Source organism: Salvelinus fontinalis, chromosome 1, assembly GCF_029448725.1.
Source record: "Salvelinus fontinalis isolate EN_2023a chromosome 1, ASM2944872v1, whole genome shotgun sequence".
NCBI classification, from domain to species: Eukaryota; Metazoa; Chordata; class Actinopteri; order Salmoniformes; family Salmonidae; genus Salvelinus; species Salvelinus fontinalis.
In genome coordinates, this window is record NC_074665.1 from 5,245,609 (window position 1) to 5,267,879 (window position 22,271).

At 44.9% G+C, this 22,271-nt stretch overlaps 1 protein-coding gene across 1 annotated transcript in view; it reads left to right on the plus strand.

The window, feature by feature from the left end:
- Nucleotides 1-2,103: 2,103 nt before the first annotated feature.
- The window catches only part of sptlc3 (serine palmitoyltransferase, long chain base subunit 3), a 121,772-nt gene continuing 101,604 nt past the window's right edge, over nucleotides 2,104-22,271 (plus strand). The window contains exons 1-2 of the mRNA XM_055940894.1: nucleotides 2,104-2,342; nucleotides 8,441-8,647. Coding sequence (XP_055796869.1) covers nucleotides 2,232-2,342; nucleotides 8,441-8,647 — 318 coding nt within the window. The 5' untranslated portion in view covers nucleotides 2,104-2,231. The remainder of the gene's footprint in view (nucleotides 2,343-8,440; nucleotides 8,648-22,271) is intronic.

The following is a 22,271-nucleotide window of genomic DNA, read 5'->3' on the forward strand; positions in this document are numbered from 1 at the left end:
GAAATCCCATTAAGTACCAAAGAATCATCCCATTCAATTTCAGAGAATCCCATTAAGTACAAGAGAATCCCATTAAGTACAAGAGAATCCCATTAAGTACCAGAGAATCCCATTAAGTACCAGAGAATCCCATTAAGTACCAGAGAATCCCATTAAGTACCAGAGAATCCCATTAAGTACCAGAGAATCCCATTAATTACCACAGAATCCCATTAAGTACAAGAGAATCCCATTAAGTACCAGAGAATCCCATTAATTACCACAGAATCCCATTAAGATCTCATTGATCAGACTGGCACACACACACACACACACACACACACACACACACACACACACACACACACACACACACACACACACACACACACACACACACACACACACACACACACACACACACACACACACACACACACACACACACACAGAAAGAGAGAGAGAAACACAACATATTGTTTTCATATTACATAGGCCTATCTAGGAGACCAGGGTGGAGGGAAGGCCGATTCTGAGACAGTATAGGAATAGAGACCAGGGTGGAGGGAAGACCATTCTGAGACAGTATAGGAATAGAGACCAGGGTGGAGGGGAGGCCATTCTGAGACAGTATAGGAATAGAGACCAGGCTGGAGGGAAGACCATTCTGAGACAGTATAGGAACAGAGATCAGGGTGGAGGCAAGACCACCCAGTAGACTAACAACAACTCAAGGCAATTTGACAGAGAGACAGTGTGAGCTGTGCATGGTCACTCAAACATCTCTCTCTCTCTCTCGCTCTCTTTTTTTTTTTCTCTCTCTCTCTCTCCTTTCCCTTTATTTTGTCTCTCTCTCTCTCTCCTTTCTCTTTCTTTCTCTCTCTTCTTTCCCTTTATTTTCTCTCTCTCTCTCTCTGTGTGTGTGTGTGTGTGTGTGTGTGCCTCTCTCTCTCTCCTTTCAATTTCTTTCTTTCGCTCTCTCTCTCGGTGCCTCTATCTCTCTGTCTCTTCGTCTGCAGTATTGCCTCAAGGAGAATATACGGTTTAGTTTTCAGAGGAGCAGACAGACACTGATTTACTACACCAGAGAATAATCTAATAGAAAAGACCACTGCAGAGATAGTCACCTTAGCCAGGTCTAAACCAGTTCAATATTACTACAGACCACACCTTTAACAAGTGCTCTCAATGGCTCTTGCATACAGCCCTAGATATTGCGCAAGATGGTTGCTGTACTCTATTCAAAGTACATGTGGTCTACTGCTGTCTAGTGCCCTTTTTCTATTTCCTATATCCATAGCCTACAGGCTTATATGGTTGTGATGTGTCACCAACCTCTTACACTTATACAGTAACTTGGCTGTAATAAAGCAGTCACAGAAACGTTGTCTGTCATTTCACACTATCGCGTCTCTTTTCTCATTTGGCTTGAAGCAGTCACTACAAGTAGTAGTGTTTTCATTACTTCCTGTATTTGTGTAAATGAGTAACCTAACACACAGTATCACACCCTATACCAATGTCCCAAGTGCCACCCTTATTCCCTATATAGGGCACTACTTTTGACCAGGGACCATAGAGCTCAGTGTCAAAGTTGTGCACTATATAGGGAATAGGGTGCTCTTTCTGACACAGTTATTTTTATTTTATACTATAATAGAGAAGTGAAAGGTAGCACCCTGAAACCAGAGTAATGATAACAGATACATTTGACCCTGTGCTTTACTATTAAGTCCAAACTACTGTTGAATTCTTTGAGCAGCCTTAGGTCTGGTGACAACACATATTTATAAACTACATTATATTTCTACGGTTGACAGCCTATCACAAGTTTAGGAAAATGGAATGTACATTTTTCTTCAAATTGGATTTTTCAGATTGAGAAGTCTAAGCATTGTTTAACCAGCTGCTTCCTCAATATCTCTTTCACAGCGTGGAGATGAGATTCGCAGTTTTGTGTACACAATAATAGGAGGGTTGTGCGTGGGTTAGGTTTCCAAAGAGACCTGTAAGTGTCACATAACTCTGGTCCGGGGCGTTACGTCTGGCGTGTTGATGCAGTGCTATCAACCCACACGTAACGTCATGGACCAGAGCTACCTGTAAGTGCTGATTATAAGTCACCTTTGTCGTAATGACCCAAGTAAGGTAAACCGGTTTCATACCCGGGCTGAAACTCATTCACCGCTGCTGGGGGGGTGAAAAAACACTTCCTACTTATTCACTCAGTGTTCACCATATCCTGACTAGATATGACTCGAACTACAGCCCCTGTGCCCAACGGAAACCTCAAGGTACAACTGAACGGGAATAATTTAAAAAACGCGAATTGTAAGAAAAATGGATATCACAATAAGGCACAGGTATGTAGAATTACTGGCGAGTAGATGACACGGGGCGTTTTCTTTGAGCAGCCTAACTTTTATTCTTTGTAAAAAAAATAATAATAGCGAGAAACTCCCTCAAAACAAAACAAATATCAACCGTATGCTAGGTGTAATAATGTAGGCTCTGTTGCCGAGCTAGTGGCACTTGTTATATGTTGACACTGGCTACATGATGCGTAGCGCTGCCTAGTATCGCAGGATCGCACTTGTTGATGCAGGCCGGTATAGCTAGTTAGCTACATTATGGCCCACCTCGCATCACCTCATCTTTTTCCCGCAGTCGGACTAGCCAAGAAGCACATGGAATCGGACATTTCAAGCCACATTTCAAAACATATTTTATAGGTGGTTTGAAATGTATAAATCTGATTCCTGTTCATGCATCTTGTGTCTGAACGGCCAAATCTGATTTATTTGCCCTCACATTTTTTTTTTGGGGGGGGGGGGGTGTTATTTGGCATATCTTGTCGTTTGCTACCTAGCTAGTTACTGTTGTGTTGACAGTTTGACAAGAACGTGTGGTAGCTAACTAGCTAGCTTGTTAATTGTTTAGAAACAAATGAGTGAATGTGCTAGCAAACTAAACAGCACACTAGTTGACTGTTGCGGCCGGTCCCAAAAAAATGACTCGTTTTTTAAGTTGTATCATCCTTTTTGAGGCTTTAAACGTGTTCTTACACTATGATTTTGAACACTTTTAAAGTAACTAGGAGACTTAGTTTGCTCTAAACATAACTTCCTGAGTGAGTACCATCACCTACCAGCCTACTGTAGTGAGCCCACACACCCCATTACCATGACAACTAGCGTAGCCATGTCAGAAAGTGACTACAGTCTGAACTATGGATTTTTTGGACAGTTCAAGTACTAAAATGGTTACTTGAGTCATTTTCTTTTATTCTCCATTATATTGTAATGAAACAGGCAGGGAGCAGGTCTCGAACACTCGACCTCCTAGCCCGAGGTCCGGCGCGCTATCGACTGTGCCGCAAAAGCATCCTCAAACGGCCGCGCTTATAAACCCAGGGTCGTGACAATATTTTTTGAACACAAAGGCGCAAGTGGGGGAAGAAATAAATGTGCGCATGTATCTATCTATATGCCAAATTATCATAACCATTACAGATAAATCCACATTTTGTAAATTGCCCCATATATATATTCAGGTAATTAAAAAGTGCCATTTAAGATTAATTTATTGAAACCCTCAATAACAACTGGTTATATTATATCGTGGAAGACAATATTTAAAAAAGCAGTAACCTCAGCAATGGTGCTTTGATGTAGAAGCCTATGGCTGTGCAATGACATAGCATTGTTTGGTTAATTTAGCAAACAATATGCTCTTATTTCTTCAGCCCTTATCACAGTCAAGACACACCTACACTACCGGTCAAAAGTGTTTTAGAACACCTACTCATTCAATGGTTTTTCTTATTTTTTTTACAATTTTCTACATTGTAGAATAATAGTTGAGACATCAACACTATTAAATAACACATATGGAATCATGTAGTAACCAAACAAAGTGTTAAACAAATCAAAATAGATTTTAGATTCTTCAAAGTAGCCACTCTTTGCCTTGATGACAGCTTTGCACACTGTGCACACAATAAATAAAATGGTGTAATATAACAGAATAAAATAACAGAATATATTCCCAAATTTAAAAAGTTGCCAGGGTGAAGTGACGCGCATCCCTTGCCTGTAACAGTTATTCTCCAAGAGAGAACATTTGAAACGGGGCTCAATCTGGCCAGATGAAATACCTTTTTTTTTTGTGGGGTTTACAAACAAAAATCTGTTTTCTTTTGGATATACAGATGTTCAATTTGGTTTATTCTACCTGTTCTTTGGATTTTTTTTAAAATTGATGAACAATTCCACACTGAACACTGACATACAGTACCTTCGTAAAGTATTCAGACCTCTTGACTTATTCCACATTTTGTTACGTTACAGCCTTATCTTAAAATTTAGATATTTTTTTTGATCCATCTACACACAATACCCCACAATGACAGCAAAAACGGGTTTAGACATTTTACTAATTTATTGCTAATTTAAAAAACAGAACTATCACATTTACTTAAGTATTCAGACCTCTTACCCAGTTCTTTGTTGAAGCACCTTTGGCAGAGATTACAGCCTTGAATCTTCTTGGGGATGACGCTACAAGCTTGGCACACCTGAATTTGGGGAGTTTCTTCCATTCTTCTTTCCAGATCCTCTCAAGCTCTGTCAGGTTGGATGGGGAGCGTCGCTGCACAGGTCTCTCCAGAGATGTTCGATCGGGATCAAGTCTGGGCTCTGGCTGGGCCACTAAAAGACATTCAGAGACGTGTCCTGAAGCCACTCCTGCATTGTCTTGGCTGTGTGCTAAGGGTCATTGTCCTGCTGGAAGGTGAATCTTCACCCCAGTCTGAGTTCTTCTCTGGAGCAGGTTTTCATCAAGGATTTCTCTGTACTTTGGTCTGTTCATCGATCCTGACTAGTCTCCCAGTTCTTGCCGCTGAAAAACATCCCCACAGTACTGCCACCACCATTCTTCACCGTAGGGATGGTGCCAGGTTTCCTCCAGATGTGACACCTGGCATTCAGGCCAAAGAGTTCAATCTTGGTTTCATCAGACCAGAGAATCTTGTTTCTAATGGTCTGAGAGTCCTTTAGGTGCCTTTTGTCAAACTCCAAGCCGGCTGTCGTGCTTTTTACTGAGGAGTGGCTTCCATCTAGCAACTCTACTTTAAAAGGCCTGATTGGTGGTGCTGCAGAGATGGTTGCCCTTCTGGAAGTTTCTCCCATCTCCACAGATGAACTCTGGAGCTCTGTCAGAATGACCATCGGGTTCTTGGTCACCTCCCTGACCAAGGCCCTTCTCCCCTGAATGCTCAGTTTGGCCGGGCGGCCAGCTCTAGGAACAGTCTTGGTGGTCCCAAACTTCTTCAATTTTAAGAATGATGGAGGCCACTGTGCTCTTAGGGACCTTTAATGATGCAGACATTTTTTGGTGCCCTTCCCCAGATCTGTGCCTGTATACAATCCTGTCTCAGAGAGAGATCTTTGGACAATTCCTTCAACTGCATGGCTTGGTTTTTGCTCTGACATGCATTGTCAACTGTGGGACAGCTGTGTGCCTTTCCAAATCATGTCCAATGAATTGATTTTACCACAGGTGGAGTCCAATCAAGTTGTAAAAACTCTTGATCATCTCAAGAGTCTCAAGGATGATCAATGGAAACAGGATGCACCTAAGCTCCATTTAGAGTCTCATAGCAAAGGGTCTGAATACTTATGTAAATAAAGCAATTCTGTTTTTTATTTTTAATACATTTGCAAAAAATGTAACAACGTGTTTTTGCTTTGTCATGGGGTATTTTTTTGTAGATTGATGAGATAAACAATTATTTAATGCATTTTAGAATAAAGCTGTAACGTAACAAAATGTGGAAAAAGTGAAGGACTTGTTACTCTGACTGTTGTTGTTACCATGACTGTTGTTACCATGACTGTTGTTACCATGACTGTTGTTACCATGACTGTTGTTACCATGACTGTTGTTACCATGACTGTTGTTACCATGACTGTTGTTTGTGTGTAGTTAACCAGACTGGTGTTGTTGTTGTTTGTGTGTAGTTAACCAGACTGGTGTTGTTGTTGTTTGTGTGTAGTTAACCAGACTGGTGTTGTTGTTGTTTGTGTGTAGTTAACCAGACTGGTGTTGTTGTTGTTTGTGTGTAGTTAACCAGACTGGTGTTGTTGTTGTTTGTGTGTAGTTAACCAGACTGGTGTTGTTGTTGTTGTTTGTGTGTAGTTAACCAGACTGGTGTTGTTGTTGTTTGTGTGTAGTTAACCAGACTGGTGTTGTTGTTGTTGTTTGTGTGTAGTTAACCAGACTGGTGTTGTTGTTGTTTGTGTGTAGTTAACCAGACTGGTGTTGTTGTTGTTTGTGTGTAGTTAACCAGACTGGTGTTGTTGTTGTTTGTGTGTAGTTAACCAGACTGGTGTTGTTGTTGTTTGTGTGTAGTTAACCAGACTGGTGTTGTTGTTGTTTGTGTGTAGTTAACCAGACTGGTGTTGTTGTTGTTTGTGTGTAGTTAACCAGACTGGTGTTGTTGTTGTTTGTGTGTAGTTAACCAGACTGGTGTTGTTGTTGTTTGTGTGTAGTTAACCAGACTGGTGTTGTTGTTGTTTGTGTGTAGTTAACCAGACTGGTGTTGTTGTTGTTTGTGTGTAGTTAACCTGACTGGTGTTGTTGTTGTTTGTGTGTAGTTAACATGACTGTTGTTGTTGTTGTTGTTTGTGTGTAGTTAACCTGACTGGTGTTGTTGTTGTTTGTGTGTAGTTTACATGACTGTTGTTGTTGTTGTTGTTTGTGTGTAGTTAACCAGACTGGTGTTGTTGTTGTTTGTGTGTAGTTAACCAGACTGGTGTTGTTGTTGTTGTTTGTGTGTAGTTAACCAGACTGGTGTTGTTGTTGTTTGTGTGTAGTTAACCAGACTGGTGTTGTTGTTGTTTGTGTGTAGTTAACCAGACTGGTGTTGTTGTTGTTTGTGTGTAGTTAACCAGACTGGTGTTGTTGTTGTTTGTGTGTAGTTAACCAGACTGGTGTTGTTGTTGTTTGTGTGTAGTTAACCAGACTGGTGTTGTTGTTGTTTGTGTGTAGTTAACCAGACTGGTGTTGTTGTTGTTTGTGTGTAGTTAACCAGACTGGTGTTGTTGTTGTTTGTGTGTAGTTAACCAGACTGGTGTTGTTGTTGTTTGTGTGTAGTTAACCAGACTGGTGTTGTTGTTGTTTGTGTGTAGTTAACCAGACTGGTGTTGTTGTTGTTGTTTGTGTGTAGTTAACCAGACTGGTGTTGTTGTTGTTTGTGTGTAGTTAACCAGACTGGTGTTGTTGTTGTTGTTTGTGTGTAGTTAACCAGACTGGTGTTGTTGTTGTTTGTGTGTAGTTAACCAGACTGGTGTTGTTGTTGTTTGTGTGTAGTTAACCAGACTGGTGTTGTTGTTGTTTGTGTGTAGTTAACCAGACTGGTGTTGTTGTTGTTTGTGTGTAGTTAACCAGACTGGTGTTGTTGTTGTTTGTGTGTAGTTAACCAGACTGGTGTTGTTGTTGTTTGTGTGTAGTTAACCAGACTGGTGTTGTTGTTGTTTGTGTGTAGTTAACCAGACTGGTGTTGTTGTTGTTTGTGTGTAGTTAACCAGACTGGTGTTGTTGTTGTTTGTGTGTAGTTAACCTGACTGGTGTTGTTGTTGTTTGTGTGTAGTTAACCAGACTGGTGTTGTTGTTGTTTGTGTGTAGTTAACCTGACTGGTGTTGTTGTTGTTTGTGTGTAGTTAACCTGACTGGTGTTGTTGTTGTTTGTGTGTAGTTAACCAGACTGGTGTTGTTGTTGTTGTTTGTGTGTAGTTAACCTGACTGGTGTTGTTGTTGTTTGTGTGTAGTTAACCTGACTGGTGTTGTTGTTGTTTGTGTGTAGTTAACCTGACTGGTGTTGTTGTTGTTTGTGTGTAGTTAACCAGACTGGTGTTGTTGTTGTTTGTGTGTAGTTAACCAGACTGGTGTTGTTGTTGTTGTTTGTGTGTAGTTAACCTGACTGGTGTTGTTGTTGTTTGTGTGTAGTTAACCTGACTGGTGTTGTTGTTGTTTGTGTGTAGTTAACCTGACTGGTGTTGTTGTTGTTTGTGTGTAGTTAACCAGACTGGTGTTGTTGTTGTTTGTGTGTAGTTAACCAGACTGGTGTTGTTGTTGTTTGTGTGTAGTTAACCAGACTGGTGGTGTTGTTGTTGTTTGTGTGTAGTTAACCAGACTGGTGTTGTTGTTGTTGTTTGTGTGTAGTTAACCTGACTGGTGTTGTTGTTGTTTGTGTGTAGTTAACCAGACTGGTGTTGTTGTTGTTTGTGTGTAGTTAACCAGACTGGTGTTGTTGTTGTTTGTGTGTAGTTAACCAGACTGGTGTTGTTGTTGTTGTTTGTGTGTAGTTAACCAGACTGGTGTTGTTGTTGTTTGTGTGTAGTTAACCTGGTGTTGTTGTTGTTTGTGTGTAGTTAACCTGGTGTTGCTCTTCTTCCTCTAGAAAAACAGCACAGCACATAGTGCTGGGCCCCCCTCCAGTCGGCAGAGGTTTCAGAGACCAGAATCCTTTGAGCAGGCTCCCATGTACGTAGCCGTGATGACATACCTGGGGTTCGGCATCGTCACACTGTTCGGATACTTCAGGGACTTCCTCAGAGCAGTAGGACTGGAGAAATGTCACATCGCCAGGGAGAGAGAGGAGCAGAAGGTAGAGATATACAGGACCAGTCAAAAGTTTGGACACACCTACTCATTCAAGGGTTTTCCTTTATTTTTACTATTTTCTACATTGTAGAATAATAGTGAAGACATCAAAACTATGAAATAACTCATATGGAATCATGTAGTAACCAAAAAACCTTTGAATGAGTAGAGGTGTCCATCTTTTGACTGGTACTATATATATATATATATATATATATATATATATATATTGTTTATATATATTGTTTTAAAATATAATTTTCTGCCTCCTGAGTGGTTCAGTGGTCTAAGGCACTGCATCGCAGTGCTAGCTGTGCCACTAGAGATCCTGGTTTTAGTGCAGGTTCTATCGCAGCCGGTCGCGACCGGGAGTCCCATAGGGCGATGCACAATTGGCCCAGCGTCGTCCGGGTTGGGGGAGGGTTTGGCCGGCAGGGATGTTCTTGTACCATCGCGCAATAGTGACTCCTGTGACGCGCCGGTGCGCAATGCACGTTGACACAGTCGCCAAGTGCACGTTGTTTCCTCCGACACGTTGGTGCGGCTGGCTTCCGGGTCAAGTGGGCAAAAAGCAATGCGGTTTGGCTGGGTTGTGTTACAAAGGACACACGGCTCTCGGTCTTCGCCTCTTCCGAGTCCGTACGGGAGTTGGTTTGGCTGGGTTGTGTTACAAAGGACACACGGCTCTCGAATCTTCGCCTCTTCCGAGTCCGTACGGGAGTTGCAGCGATGAGACAACACCGTAACTACCAATTGGATATCATGAAATTGGGGGAGAAAATTATTATAATTTTTTCCCCTATTTTCCCAAAACCCACCCCTCCCCTAATTGGAGTATACTAATGGACAACAACACTTGGGCTTCTACTTCAAGCTTAGGCTGTCACACCCTGGCCTTAGTTATCTTTGTTTTCTTTATTATTTTAGTTAGGTCAGGGTGTGACATGGGGGATGTATGTGTTTTTGTATTGTCTAGGGTTTTTTGTATGTTTATGGGGCAGTGTTCAGTCTAGGTGTTTGTATGTCTATGGTTGCCTGGAATGGGTCTCAATCAGAGACAGCTGTCTATCGTTGTCTCTGATTGGGAGCCCTATTTAGGCAGCCATAGTCAATAGGTGGTTTGTGGGTGATTGTCTATGTCTTTGCGTTAGTTGCTTGTGTCTGCACTTTCGTTTTATAGCTTCACGGTCGTTTATTGTTTTTGTATAGTTTGTCAGTGTTCGTTTCGTGTTCGTCTTCGGTAATAAAAGAAGATGTATTGTTATCACGCTGCGCCTTGGTCCTCCTCTCTTCATTGTTACGACGATTGTGACATATGCTTAGAAGGCATGAGGACTGCAGATGTGGCCAGGGAAATAAATTGCAATGTCCGTACTGTGAGATGCCTAAGACAGCGCTATAGGGAGACAGGACGGACAAACCCACTGTCGCTGGACCAGACAGGACTGGCAAAAAGTGCTCTTCACTGACGAGTCGCGGTTTTGTCTCGCCAGGGGTGATGGTCGGATTCGCGTTTTATCGTCAAAGGAATGAGCGTTACACCGAGGCCTGTACTCTGGAGCGGGATCGATTTGGAGGTGGAGGGTCCGTCATGGTCTGGGACGGTGTGTCACAGCATCATCGGACTGAGCTTGTTGTCATTGCAAGCAATCTCAACGCTGTGCGTTACAGGGAAGACATCCACCTCCCTCATGTAGTACCCTTCCTGCAGGCTCATCCTGACATGACCCTCCAGCATGACAATGCCACCAGCCATACTGCTCGTTCTGTGTGTGATTTCCTGCAAGACAGGAATGTCAGTGTTCTGCCATGGCCAGCGAAGAGCCCTGATCTCAATCCCATTGAGCACATCTGGGACCTGTTGGATCGGAGGTTGAGGGCTAGGGCCATTCCCCCCAGAAATGTCCGGGAACTTGCAGGTGCCTTAGTGGAAGAGTAACATCTCACAGCAAGAACTGGCAAATCTGGTGCAGTCCATGAGGAGGAGATACACTGCAGTAATTAATGCAGCTGGTGGCCACACCAGATACTGACTCTTACTTTTGATTTTGACCCCCCCTTTGTTCAGGGACACATTATTCAATTTCTGTTAGTCACATGTCTGTGGAACTTGTTCAGTTTATGTCTCAGTTGTTAAATCTTGTTATGTTCATATAAATATTTACACATGTTAAGTTTGCTGAAAATAAACACAGTTGACAGTGAGAGGACGTTTCTTTTTTTTGCGGAGTTTATATACATTTTACAGACAAAAATCTATTTTACATTTCGCTTGAAATTGAAATGAAAATGACTTTCTGACAAAATTAGAAGCATATAATATCTGAAAATGTAGCTAGACTCTCTTACCCGTCTACATGGATGAACGATTCTTCCTCTCGGTCATGGTTGCCATGGTTGCCATGGTTGCCATGGTTGCCATGGTTGCCATGGTTGCCATGGTTGCCCTTAGTTTGAAGATGTAATCCGGAGACAGCTGTTTTAGACAACGGTCTTCCTTCTCTTTTGAACTCTCCGCATTTTGGCATTTCATCTCTCTGCTTCCACTAAATTCCAAACTCTACTTCTTTGGTGATAACGACACCGTTTCTACCCACCGCTGTCAACAGAAGACTCTACAATGTCAATTTAAATGTTTTTTGTTTTTTTTAACCTAAATCAGGGAATTTCTCATTGTCTGATTTCATTTTCAGAATGAACCAGCGGGAAGTTTCCTGAATATTTCCGTGGCTAAACCAACTCGGCTCGTAATTCAACAATTTTATTTACAGATGACATACAAGTTTGTTATTAAGGCACATGAAAGTTCACATGTTCCAGAAGGCATTTATGCCAAAACATGCATTTTGGTAAAAAATAAATTAAAAAAAATTATTAAAATGCTTCTGCTGAAGTAGAGACATGCAACATACGCTAAGCTTCTTGAACCGTGTCACACTGAGCAGACATTCTTATCCAGAGCTTTACCATTGGTAGAAAGACGCTATGTAATCTAAATACAATCCGTTATTATGTACAATTAATAAAAATAAATCCATATCCGTCATTTTGTTTCAGGAACTCATGTAAATCTGAAAAGGACATAGAGTTAAAGCTCTCTCATTCAGTTTTATTTTTTTTCTTTCCTTCTTGTTGTTGTTTAATCATCTACTGAGTCACAACGGGTTCCAGAGGACCCAGGGGACTAGATCTGGTCTGGTGTTAATGAACTCTCAGTGGATTGCTCTGCTCTGTTCTCCTCAGAGACGGAACTGAAGATCTCCATCTTGGAAAATAATGAGGGCAAAATGATTTTAGTCATGATTCCTTTGTCTTCTCCTCTACCTTTAATTTTTTTTTTTGTATTTTAGCTTTATTTAGCCAGAAACAGATGGAAGGAGGGACTCTCTGTCCTTAGAGAATTGTGGCCTGCTTTTTGTAAACTGTTGTAGTGATACTAATAATACTGGTGGTATGTGGTTGTTTAACCTACTTTAGTTGAATGTTGCTAAGTCACTCAGATGTACGTGTGTGTGTGTGTGTGTGTGTGTGTGTGTGTGTGTGTGTGTGTGTGTGTGTGTGTGTGTGTGTGTGTGTGTGTGTGTGTGTGTGTGTGTGTGTGTGTGTGTGTGTGTGTGTGTGTGTGTGTGTGTGCAGACAATCTGCTCTAATGTGCTCTCTCTGTTTGACATGGTTGTCTTTACGAGGTCTCTCTAGGGGACTACTTTATGTATCCTCTGTCCCTGAATAACACTCTCCACTGCATCACACACACACACACACACACACACACACACACACACACACACACACACACACACACACACACACACACACACACACACACACACACACACACACACACATAGCTCTTTTCTGTTCTGTCCTGTTCTGCTGTGTTCTGTCCTGTTCTGCTGTGTTCTGCTGTGTTCTGCCCTGTTCTGTCCTGTTCTGCTGTGTTCTGCTGTGTTCTGCCCTGTTCTGTTGTGTTCTGCTGTGTTCTGCTGTGTTCTGCTGTGTTCTGTCGTGTTCTGTCCTGTTCTGCTGTGTTCTGTCCTGTTCTGCCGTGTTCTGTCCTGTTCTGCTGTGTTCTGCTGTGTTCTGTCCTGTTCTGTTCTGTTCTGCTGTGTTCTGTCCTGTTCTGCTGTGTTCTGCTGTGTTCTGCCCTGTTCTGCTGTGTTCTGTCCTGTTCTGTTCTGTTCTGCTGTGTTCTGTCCTGTTCTGCTGTGTTCTGTCCTGTTCTGCTGTGTTCTGTCCTGTTCTGCTGTGTTCTGTCCTGTTCTGCTGTGTTCTGCTGTGTTCTGCTGTGTTCTGTCCTGTTCTGCTGTGTTCTGTTCTGTTCTGCTGTGTTCTGTCCTGTTCTGCCGTGTTCTGTTCTGTTCTGCTGTGTTCTGTCCTGTTCTGAACTGTTCTGCTGTGTTCTGCTGTGTTCTGCTGTGTTCTGTCCTGTTCTGCTGTGTTCTGTTCTGTTCTGTTCTGCTGTGTTCTGTCCTGTTCTGCTGTGTTCTGTCCTGTCTGCTATGTTCTGTTCTGTTCTGCTGTGTTCAGTTCTGTTCTGCTGTGTTCTGTCCTGTTCTGTCCTGTTCTGCTGTGTTCTGTCCTGTTCTGCTGTGTTCTGCCCTGTTCTGCTGTGTTCTGCTGTGGTCTGCTGTGTTCTGCTGTGGTCTGCTGTGTTCTGTCCTGTTCTGCTGTGTTCTGCCCTGTTCTGCTGTGTTCTGCTGTGGTCTGCTGTGTTCTGCTGTGTTCTGTCCTGTTCTGTCCTGTTCTGCTGTGTTCTGTCCTGTTCTGTCCTGTTCTGTTCTGTTCTGCTGTGTTCTGTCCTGTTCTGCCGTGTTCTGTTCTGTTCTGCTGTGTTCTGTCCTGTTCTGTCCTGTTCTGCTGTGTTCTGCCCTGTTCTGCTGTGTTCTGCCCTGTTCTGCTGTGTTCTGCTGTGTTCTGTCCTGTTCTGCTGTGTTCTGTCCTGTTCTGTCCTGTTCTGCCCTGTTCTGCTGTGTTCTGCTGTGTTCTACCCTGTTCTGCCCTGTTCTGTCCTGTTCTGCCGTGTTCTGCTGCTGTTCTGCCGTGTTCTGCCCTGTTCTGCCGTGTTCTGTCCTGTTCTGCTGTGTTCTGTCCTGTTCTGCCCTGTTCTGCTGTGTTCTGTCCTGTTCTGTCCTGTTCTGCTGTGTTCTGCTTTGTTCTGTCCTGTTCTGCTGTGTTCTGCTGTGTTCTGTCCTGTTCTGCTGTGTTCTGCTGTGTTCTGCTGTGTTCTGTCCTGTTCTGTTCTGTTCTGCTGTGTTCTGTCCTGTTCTGCTGTGTTCTGCTGTGTTCTGCCCTGTTCTGCTGTGTTCTGTCCTGTTCTGTTCTGTTCTGCTGTGTTCTGTCCTGTTCTGCTGTGTTCTGTCCTGTTCTGCTGTGTTCTGTCCTGTTCAGCTGTGTTCTGTTCTGTTCTGCTGTGTTCTGCTGTGTTCTGCTGTGTTCTGTCCTGTTCTGCTGTGTTCTGTTCTGTTCTGCTGTGTTCTGTCCTGTTCTGCCGTGTTCTGTTCTGTTCTGCTGTGTTCTGTCCTGTTCTGAACTGTTCTGCTGTGTTCTGCTGTGTTCTGCTGTGTTCTGTCCTGTTCTGCTGTGTTCTGTTCTGTTCTGTTCTGCTGTGTTCTGTCCTGTTCTGCCGTGTTCTGTCCTGTTCTGCCCTGTTCTGCTGTGTTCTGCTGTGTTCTACCCTGTTCTGCCCTGTTCTGTCCTGTTCTGCCGTGTTCTGCTGCTGTTCTGCCGTGTTCTGCCCTGTTCTGCCGTGTTCTGTCCTGTTCTGCTGTGTTCTGTCCTGTTCTGCCCTGTTCTGCTGTGTTCTGTCCTGTTCTGTCCTGTTCTGCTGTGTTCTGCTTTGTTCTGTCCTGTTCTGCTGTGTTCTGCTGTGTTCTGTCCTGTTCTGCTGTGTTCTGCTGTGTTCTGCTGTGTTCTGTCCTGTTCTGCTGTGTTCTGTCCTGTTCTGCTGTGTTCTGTCCTGTTCTGCTGTGTTCTGTCCTGTTCTGCTATGTTCTGCTGTGTTCTGTCCTGTTCTGCTGTGTTCTGCTGTGTTCTGCTGTGTTCTGTCCTGTTCTGCTGTTTTCTGCCCTGTTCTGCTGTGTTCTGCGGTGTTCTGTCCTGTTCTGCTGTGTTCTGTCCTGTTCTGCTGTGTTCTGCTCTTTTCTGTCCTGTTCTGCTGTGTTCTGCCCTGTTCTGTCCTGTTCTGCTGTGTTCTGTCCTGTTCTGCTGTGTTCTGCCCTGTTCTGCTGTGTTCTGTCCTGTTCTGCTGTGTTCTGCTGTGTTCTGTCCTGTTCTGCTGTGTTCTGCTGTGTTCTGTCCTGTTCTGCCCTGTTCCGCTGTGTTCTGTCCTGTTCTGCTGTGTTCTGTCCTGTTCTGCTGTGTTCTGCTGTGTTCTGCCCTGTTCTGCTGTTTTCTGCCCTGTTCTGCTGTGTTCTGCTGTGTTCTGTCCTGTTCTGTTGTGTTCTGTCCTGTTCTGCTGTGTTCTGCTCTTTTCTGTCCTGTTCTGCTGTGTTCTGCTGTGTTCTGTCCTGTTCTGCTGTGTTCTGCTGTGTTCTGCCCTGTTCTGCTGTGTTCTGTCCTGTTCTGCTGTGTTCTACTGTGTTCTGTCCTGTTCTGCTGTGTTCTGTCCTGTTCTGCTGTGTTCTGTCCTGTCCTGTCCTGTTCTGCCCTGTTCTGCTGTGTTCTGCTGTGTTCTGCTGTGTTCTACTCTGGTCTGTCCTGTTCTGCTGTGTTCTGTCTTGTTCTGCTGTGTTCTGTCCTGTTCTGTCCTGTTCTGCTGTGTTCTGTCCTGTTCTGCTGTGTTCTGTCTTGTTCTGCTGTGTTCTGTCTTGTTCTGCTGTGTTCTGTCCTGTTCTGTCCTGTTCTGCTGTGTTCTGTCCTGTTCTGCTGTGTTCTGCTTTGTTCTGTCCTGTTCTGCTGTGTTCTGCTGTGTTCTGTCCTGTTCTGCTGTGTTCTGCTGTGTTCTGCTGTGTTCTGTCCTGTTCTGTTCTGTTCTGCTGTGTTCTGTCCTGTTCTGCTGTGTTCTGCTGTGTTCTGCCCTGTTCTGCTGTGTTCTGTCCTGTTCTGTTCTGTTCTGCTGTGTTCTGTCCTGTTCTGCTGTGTTCTGTCCTGTTCTGCTGTGTTCTGTCCTGTTCAGCTGTGTTCTGTTCTGTTCTGCTGTGTTCTGCTGTGTTCTGCTGTGTTCTGTCCTGTTCTGCTGTGTTCTGTTCTGTTCTGCTGTGTTCTGTCCTGTTCTGCCGTGTTCTGTTCTGCTGTGTTCTGTCCTGTTCTGAACTGTTCTGCTGTGTTCTGCTGTGTTCTGCTGTGTTCTGTCCTGTTCTGCTGTGTTCTGTTCTGTTCTGTTCTGCTGTGTTCTGTCCTGTTCTGCCGTGTTCTGTCCTGTTCTGCCCTGTTCTGCTGTGTTCTGCTGTGTTCTACCCTGTTCCGCCCTGTTCTGTCCTGTTCTGCCGTGTTCTGCTGCTGTTCTGCCGTGTTCTGCCCTGTTCTGCCGTGTTCTGTCCTGTTCTGCTGTGTTCTGTCCTGTTCTGCCCTGTTCTGCTGTGTTCTGTCCTGTTCTGTCCTGTTCTGCTGTGTTCTGCTTTGTTCTGTCCTGTTCTGCTGTGTTCTGCTGTGTTCTGTCCTGTTCTGCTGTGTTCTGCTGTGTTCTGCTGTGTTCTGTCCTGTTCTGCTGTGTTCTGTCCTGTTCTGCTGTGTTCTGTCCTGTTCTGCTGTGTTCTGTCCTGTTCTGCTATGTTCTGCTGTGTTCTGTCCTGTTCTGCTGTGTTCTGCTGTGTTCTGCTGTGTTCTGTCCTGTTCTGCTGTTTTCTGCCCTGTTCTGCTGTGTTCTGCGGTGTTCTGTCCTGTTCTGCTGTGTTCTGTCCTGTTCTGCTGTTTTCTGCTCTTTTCTGTCCTGTTCTGCTGTGTTCTGCCCTGTTCTGTCCTGTTCTGCTGTGTTCTGTCCTGTTCTGCTGTGTTCTGCCCTGTTCTGCTGTGTTCTGTCCTGTTCTGCTGTGTTCTGCTGTGTTCTGTCCTGTTCTGCTGTGTTCTGCTGTGTTCTGTCCTGTTCTGCCCTGTTCCGCTGTGTTCTGTCCTGTTCTGCTGTGTTCTGTCCTGTTCTGCTGTGTTCTGCTGTGTTCTGCCCTGTTCTGCTGTTTTCTGCCCTGTTCTGCTGTGTTCTGCTGTGTTCTGTCCTGTTCTGTTGTGTTCTGTCCTGTTCTGCTGTGTTCTGCTCTTTTCTGTCCTGTTCTGCTGTGTTCTGCTGTGTTCTGTCCTGTTCTGCTGTGTTCTGCTGTGTTCTGCCCTGTTCTGCTGTGTTCTGTCCTGTTCTGCTGTGTTCTACTGTGTTCTGTCCTGTTCTGCTGTGTTCTGTCCTGTTCTGCTGTGTTCTGTCCTGTCCTGTCCTGTTCTGCCCTGTTCTGCTGTGTTCTGCTGTGTTCTGCTGTGTTCTGCTGTGTTCTACTCTGTTCTGTCCTGTTCTGCTGTGTTCTGTCTTGTTCTGCTGTGTTCTGTCCTGTTCTGTCCTGTTCTGCTGTGTTCTGTCCTGTTCTGCTGTGTTCTGTCTTGTTCTGCTGTGTTCTGTCTTGTTCTGCTGTGTTCTGTCCTGTTCTGTCCTGTTCTGCTGTGTTCTGTCCTGTTCTGCTGTGTTCTGCTGTGTTCTGCTGTGTTCTGCTGTGTTCTGTCTTGTTCTGCTGTGTTCTGTCCTGTTCTGTCCTGTTCTGCTGTGTTCTGCTGTGTTCTGCTGTGTTCTGTCCTGTTCTGCTGTGTTCTGCTGTGTTCTGCTGTGTTCTGTCTTGTTCTGCTGTGTTCTGTCCTGTTCTGTCCTGTTCTGCTGTGTTCTGTCCTGTTCTGCTGTGTTCTGTCTTGTTCTGCTGTGTTCTGTCCTGTTCTGTCCTGTTCTGCTGTGTTTTGTCCTGTTCTGCTGTGTTCTGTCCTGTTCTACTCTGTTCTGTCCTGTTCTGCTGTGTTCTGTCTTGTTCGGCTGTGTTCTGTCCTGTTCTGTCCTGTTCTGCTGTGTTCTGTCCTGTTCTGCTGTGTTCTGCTGTGTTCTACTCTGTTCTGTCCTGTTCTGCTGTGTTCTGTCTTGTTCTGCTGTGTTCTGTCCTGTTCTGCTGTGTTCTGTCTTGTTCTGCTGTGTTCTGTCCTGTTCTGTCCTGTTCTGTCCTGTTCTGTCCTGTTCTGCTGTGTTCTGCCCTGTTCTGTCCTGTTCTGCCGTGTTCTGCCCTGTTCTGCTGTGTTCTGTCCTGTTCTGCTGTGTTCTGCTGTGTTCTGCCCTGTTCTGTCCTGTTCTGTCCTGTTCTGCTGTGTTCTGCTGTGTTCTGCTGTGTTCTGCTGTGTTCTGTCCTGTTCTGCTGTGTTCTGCTGTGTTCTGCTGTGTTCTGCTGTGTTCTGTCCTGTTCTGCTGTGTTCTGTCCTGTTCTGCTGTGTTCTGCTGTGTTCTGTCCTGTTCTGTCCTGTTCTGCTGTGTTCTGCCCTGTTCTGTCCTGTTCTGTCCTGTTCTGCTGTGTTCTGCTGTGTTCTGCTGTGTTCTGCCCTGTTCTGCCCTGTTCTGTCCTGTTCTGCCCTGTTCTGCCCTGTTTTGCTGTGTTCTGCTGTGTTCTGCTGTGTTCTGCCCTGTTCTGTCCTGTTCTGTCCTGTTCTGTCCTGTTCTGCTGTGTTCTGCTGTGTTCTGCTGTGTTCTGCTGTGTTCTGCCCTGTTCTGTCCTGTTCTGTCCTGTTCTGCTGTGTTCTGCTGTGTTCTGTCCTGTTCTGCTGTGTTCTGCTGTGTTCTGCCCTGTTCTGCTGTGTTCTGCCCTGTTCTGCTGTGTTCTGTCCTGTTCTGCTGTGTTCTGCTGTGTTCTGTCCTGTTCTGCTGTGTTCTGTTCTGCTGGAAATGATTTGCACTTTTCGCACCAAAGTACATTCATCTCTAGGCAACAGAATGAGTCTCTTCCCTGAGCGCTATGACAGCTGCGTGGTCCCATGGTATTTATACTTGCGTACTATTGTTTGTACAGATGAACGTGGTACCTTCAGGCATTTGGAAATTGCTCCCAAGAATGAGCCAGACTTGTGGAGGTCTACAATTCTTTTTCTGAGGTCTTGGCTGATTTCTTTTGATTTCCCAATGATGTCAAGCAAAGAGGCACTGAGTTTGAAGGTAGGCCTTGAAATACATCCACAGGTACACCTCCAATTGACTCAAATTATGTCAATTAGCCTATCAGAAGCTTCTAAAGCCATGACATAATTTTCTGGAATTTTCCAAGCTGTTTTAAGGCACAGTCAACTTAGTGTATGTAAACTTCTGACCCACTGTAATTGTGATACAGTGAATTATAAGGGAAATAATCTGTCTGCAAACAATTGTTGGAAAAATGACTTGTGTCATGCACAAAGTAGATATTCTAACCGACTTGCCAACACTATAGTTTGTTAACAAGAAATTTGTGGAGCGGTTGAAAAACGAGTTTTAATGACTCCAACCCAAGTGTATGTAAACTTCCAACTTCAACTGTATGTGCCATGTAGTAATCACGCTGTGCTGTGACAATGAGCCTGTTTTCACTAGGTCCTGCTGTGTTCTGCCATGTTCTGCTCTGTTCTGCTGTGTTCTGCTCTGTTCTGCTGTGTTCTGCTGTGTTCTGCCTTGGTCTGTTCTGCTGTGTTCTGCCCTGTTCTGCCATGTTCTGCTCTATTCTGCCATGTTCTGCTCTGTTCTGCTGTGTTCTGCCATGTTCTGCTCTGTTCTGCTGTGTTCTGCCATGTTCTGCTGTGTTCTGCTCTGTTCTGCCTTGGTCTGTTCTGCCATGTTCTGCTCTGTTCTGCCTTGGTCTGTTCTGCCATGTTCTGCTCTGTTCTGCCTTGGTCTGTTCTGCCATGTTCTGCCATGTTCTGCTCTGTTCTGCCTTGGTCTGTTCTGCCATGTTCTGCTCTGTTCTGCTCTGTTCTGCCTTGGTCTATTCTGCCATGTTCTGCTCTGTTCTGCCTTGGTCTGTTCTGCCTTGGTCTGTTCTGCCTTGGTCTGTTCTGCCTTGGTCTGTTCTGCTCTGTTCTGCTCTGTTCTGCCTTGGTCTGTTCTGCCTTGGTCTGCTCTGTTCTGCTCTGTTCTGCTGTGTTCTGCCTTGGTCTGTTCTGCTGTGTTCTGCCTTGGTCTATTCTGCCATGTTCTGCTCTGTTCTGCCTTGGTCTGTTCTGCCATGTTCTGCTCTGTTCTGCTGTGTTCTGCCTTGGTCTATTCTGCCATGTTCTGCTCTGTTCTGCTCTGTTCTGCCTTGGTCTATTCTGCCATGTTCTGCTCTGTTCTGCCTTGGTCTGTTCTGCCATGTTCTGCTCTGTTCTGCTCTGTTCTGCCTTGGTCTGTTCTGCTCTGTTCTGCTCTGTTCTGCCTTGGTCTATTCTGCCATGTTCTGCTCTGTTCTGCTGTGTTCTGCCTTGGTCTATTCTGCCATGTTCTGCTCTGTTCTGCCTTGGTCTGTTCTGCCATGTTCTGCTCTGTTCTGCTGTGTTCTGCCTTGGTCTATTCTGCCATGTTCTGCTCTGTTCTGCCTTGGTCTGTTCTGCCTTGGTCTGTTCTGCCATGTTCTGCTCTGTTCTGCTGTGTTCTGCCATGTTCTGCTCTGTTCTGCTCTGTTCTGCCTTGGTCTGTTCTGCCATGTTCTGCTCTGTTCTGCCTTGGTCTGTTCTGCCATGTTCTGCCATGTTCTGCTCTGTTCTGCTGTGTTCTGCCATGTTCTGCTCTGTTCTGCTGTGTTCTGCCTTGGTCTGTTCTGCCATGTTCTGCTCTGTTCTGCCTTGGTCTGTTCTGCCATGTTCTGCCATGTTCTGCTCTGTTCTGCTGTGTTCTGCCATGTTCTGCTCTGTTCTGCTGTGTTCTGCCTTGGTCTGTTCTGCTCTGTTCTGCTGTGTTCTGCCATGTTCTGCTCTGTTCTGCTGTGTTCTGCCTTGGTCTGTTCTGCCATGTTCTGCTCTGTTCTGCCTTGGTCCTAATGGAGCTCTTTGAACATAGCTGTTAGATCAGAAGCTCAAAAAAAAAGGATTTTTGCCAACAGCACCATATCTAGTGCACTCCTCTTACAGTGGTCACCCACGTCTAGTCTTGGGTTACAGTGATCACCCACATCTAGTCATGGGTTACAGTGGTCACCCACGTCTAGTCTTGGGTTACAGTGATCACCCACTTCTAGTCATGGGTTAGTGGTCACCCACGTATAGTCTTGGGTTACAGTGATCACCCACATCTAGTCATGGGTTACAGTGATCACCCACATCTAGTCATGGGTTACAGTGATCACCCACATATAGTCTTGGGTTACAGTGATCACCCACGTCTAGTCTTGGGTTACAGTGATCAACCACATCTAGTCATGGGTTACAGTGATCACCCACATATAGTCTTGGGTTACAGTGATCACCCACGTATAGTCTTGGGTTACAGTGATCACCCACGTCTAGTTATGGGTTACAGTGATCACCCACATCTAGTCATGGGTTACAGTGATCACCCACGTCTAGTCTTGGGTTACAGTGATCACCCACATCTAGTCATGGGTTACAGTGATCACCCACATCTAGTCATGGGTTACAGTGATCACCCACGTATAGTCTTGGGTTACAGTGATCACCCACGTCTAGTCTTGGGTTACAGTGATCACCCACATATAGTCATGGGTTACAGTGATCACCCACATATAGTCTTGGGTTACAGTGATCACCCACATATAGTCATGGGTTACAGTGATCACCCACATCTAGTCATGGGTTAGTGATCACCCACGTATAGTCATGGGTTACAGTGATCACCCACGTCTAGTTATGGGTTACAGTGATCACCCACATATAGTCATGGGTTACAGTGATCACCCACATATAGTCATGGGTTACAGTGATCACCCACTTCTAGTCTTGGGTTACAGTGATCACCCACGTATAGTCATGGGTTACAGTGATCACCCACGTATAGTCATGGGATACAGTGATCACCCACGTCTAGCCATGGGATACAGTGATCACCCACATATAGTCATGGGATACAGTGATCACCCACGTCTAGCCATGGGATACAGTGATCACCCACATATAGTCATGGGATACAGTGATCACCCATGTATAGTCTTGGGTTAGTGATCACCCACGTATAGTCTTGGGTTTCAGTGATCACCCACGTCTAGTCTTGGGTTAGTGATCACCCACGTATAGTCTTGGGTTACAGTGATCACCCACGTCTAGTCTTGGGTTAGTGATCACCCACGTATAGTCTTGGGTTACAGTGATCACCCACGTATAGTCTTGGGTTACAGTGATCACCCACGTCTAGTCTTGGGTTAGTGATCACCCACGTATAGTCTTGGGTTACAGTGATCACCCACGTATAGTCTTGGGTTACAGTGATCCCCCACTTCTAGTCATGGGCTACAGTGATCACCCACGTATAGTCTTGGGTTAGTGATCACCCACGTCTAGTCTTGGGTTAGTGATCACCCACGTATAGTCTTGGGTTACAGTGATCACCCACGTATAGTCTTGGGTTACAGTGATCACCCACGTATAGTCATGGGTTACAGTGATCACCCACGTATAGTCATGGGTTACAGTGATCACCCACATCTAGTCTTGGGTTACAGTGATCACCCACGTATAGTCTTGGGTTACAGTGATCACCCACGTCTAGTCTTGGGTTACAGTGATCACCCACG